Consider the following 1,978-nt stretch of genomic DNA (forward strand, 5'->3'; position numbering starts at 1 on the left):
TCAGGATAAGATACAATTAAACTGTTTATGTAACAAATGGTTGATTTGGAACAAAAAAAATCAGACTCAATTTGAACAAAATAATGTTAGTGATTAGTCGATTAATGAATTTCGATTCGACTAATATTTAACACTGCCTTTTGATGCACTATTTTCACCAGCTGTTCATTTCAATCACAAGATCACAAGCTGTCAAGAACGTTTGACATTATATTATTCGTTCAGAAAACATCTTCAGATAACTTCATCCTAGACGTACTACAAAGGTTTAATTTTCTTAAATAATGGAAAATACATAACAATGATTATTCATTTATTATTTATCTTTATCAATTTCTAATTCACTAGTTGCGTTATCCTTGACTGGAAACAGTGCTTGATTAATATTCTCTGGAATAACTCTAGCCACTTTTCTAGGTTCTTTCACTAGTGTTTTAGGGCACTGCATTTCTGACCAGCTTATTGGCACCATACTGATTCCTTGGGGAGAGCCCTCCGCTGTGGCTATAACAACTCCCAGCTCATTTTCAGCTGTTGATACATGATACCAGTGGATTTCTGTCATAGGAAGCTGATATAGGGGTTAAGGAAATATTATCCAAAACTGAAATACAATGAGACAATAACAAAACTTTAAAAAGGATACAACTCTAGCCAATATAACATCACCAGGTCTGTAACATTTGTAGGGGTCCACCCTATCTTTCTCTGTAGCTTTAATGTCTTCTTTCTTCAGAATGCCCCTGTAAGGCCTCGCCAGCACTGAAGAGCCAACACAAAGTATGACACATTGGACTAACCGGGGATTCACTACTGTAACCTTTGCGGTCACTATGTCACCTGTTCTAGGCAGAATACTTGGTGTCCTTGGGCTCTCTACTGAAACCATGGTCACCTGAAAAAGGAAGTTTTGTAACTTTAGAAAGTTAGTAGGAAATGTATACATTTTTTGTTGCTTATTTTGAATAAAGCAGTTACTTTTGTTCTTCATTTCATGTTACCTGTTCTTGATAGTACAATTTGATAGTTTTCATTCAACTTTTCTTACTATAAAGTTACTTTGAAGCATTAAGTTTACCTGATTTTCATCCAGCTCTGTTTTAAGAGTTCCACACAAAGTTGCATAAATATAACCTCTGAGTTCGTATGTTCCTGGTCCAGCGACAAATTCTTTATTCGATGCACTGAGTCGCATGCCAGGAATACATAGTTTCCCGACATCCTTTAACTTTTCGGAAGAAGACATGCTGTTTCAGAGGTTATTTCAAACTTTATTCTTCTCAACTTTAAAGCACTGGTTTAAAACTGTTTGTGAATTGTCACATAAAGACGTTATTGACTGAAATTGGATAGTATTTAAGGGTAACAGTTGAAAGTAATGCTTAAAATAAAATAACGTGAAAACTTGTTGATAAACAAACAAGATTTGACTTTTCTAAATTTCTATGAATTAAAAAAAAACACCATTCATAAACAAAAAAGCTGTCATCGACAAAGAGCATAGAGTTTCAGAGCAGTAGCCGAGTTGGACTAGAGATGAGGCAAAATGCTCATGTTGTGCTACGCTTGAGCACAACTTTAGTTCAATTTTAGTACACAACAAAACATTACTGAAGTTGTAGTCACATTTTGCACGTAAGCAAGAATCATAATACTCAACTCCTTCAGCGAAGTTACCGCGATGACCTGAGCCCAAATACATGACACCAAGTCGATGTTGAAGTTGAATGAAAAATGTATTGTAAAATGAATAGATACAATAAGTCGTTTTCCTATGACATAAGCTACCCATAGCTTAAAACATTTGGAAAGCAATTTATGTGACATATAATGAACGAAGTTATCATAGAAATAACTGATACAGTAACAATGTAAGCATTTATTTAACTATGTAGTTAGCTATGCAGGCTATGCTACATCAACTACGGTAATAACGAGACATAATTTGCTAAGCCCCGCGAGCATAACTGAAGCTCAC

General features: G+C 35.0%; 1 protein-coding gene across 1 annotated transcript; it reads right to left on the reverse strand.

The window, feature by feature from the left end:
• Positions 1 to 296: 296 nt before the first annotated feature.
• On the reverse strand, positions 297 to 1,460 carry LOC124641853 (exosome complex component CSL4). Its single transcript, XM_047180100.1, has 3 exons — positions 1,079 to 1,460; positions 647 to 895; positions 297 to 571 (listed from the first exon to the last, which is right to left on the reverse strand). Exons 1-3 carry the CDS (start codon positions 1,244 to 1,246, stop codon positions 317 to 319), a joined length of 672 nt encoding a protein of 223 aa, XP_047036056.1. The 5' UTR covers positions 1,247 to 1,460; the 3' UTR covers positions 297 to 316.
• Between the last annotated feature and the right edge of the window lie 518 nt (positions 1,461 to 1,978).

This window comes from Helicoverpa zea, chromosome 23 (assembly GCF_022581195.2).
Source record: "Helicoverpa zea isolate HzStark_Cry1AcR chromosome 23, ilHelZeax1.1, whole genome shotgun sequence".
NCBI lineage: Eukaryota > Metazoa > Arthropoda > Insecta > Lepidoptera > Noctuidae > Helicoverpa > Helicoverpa zea.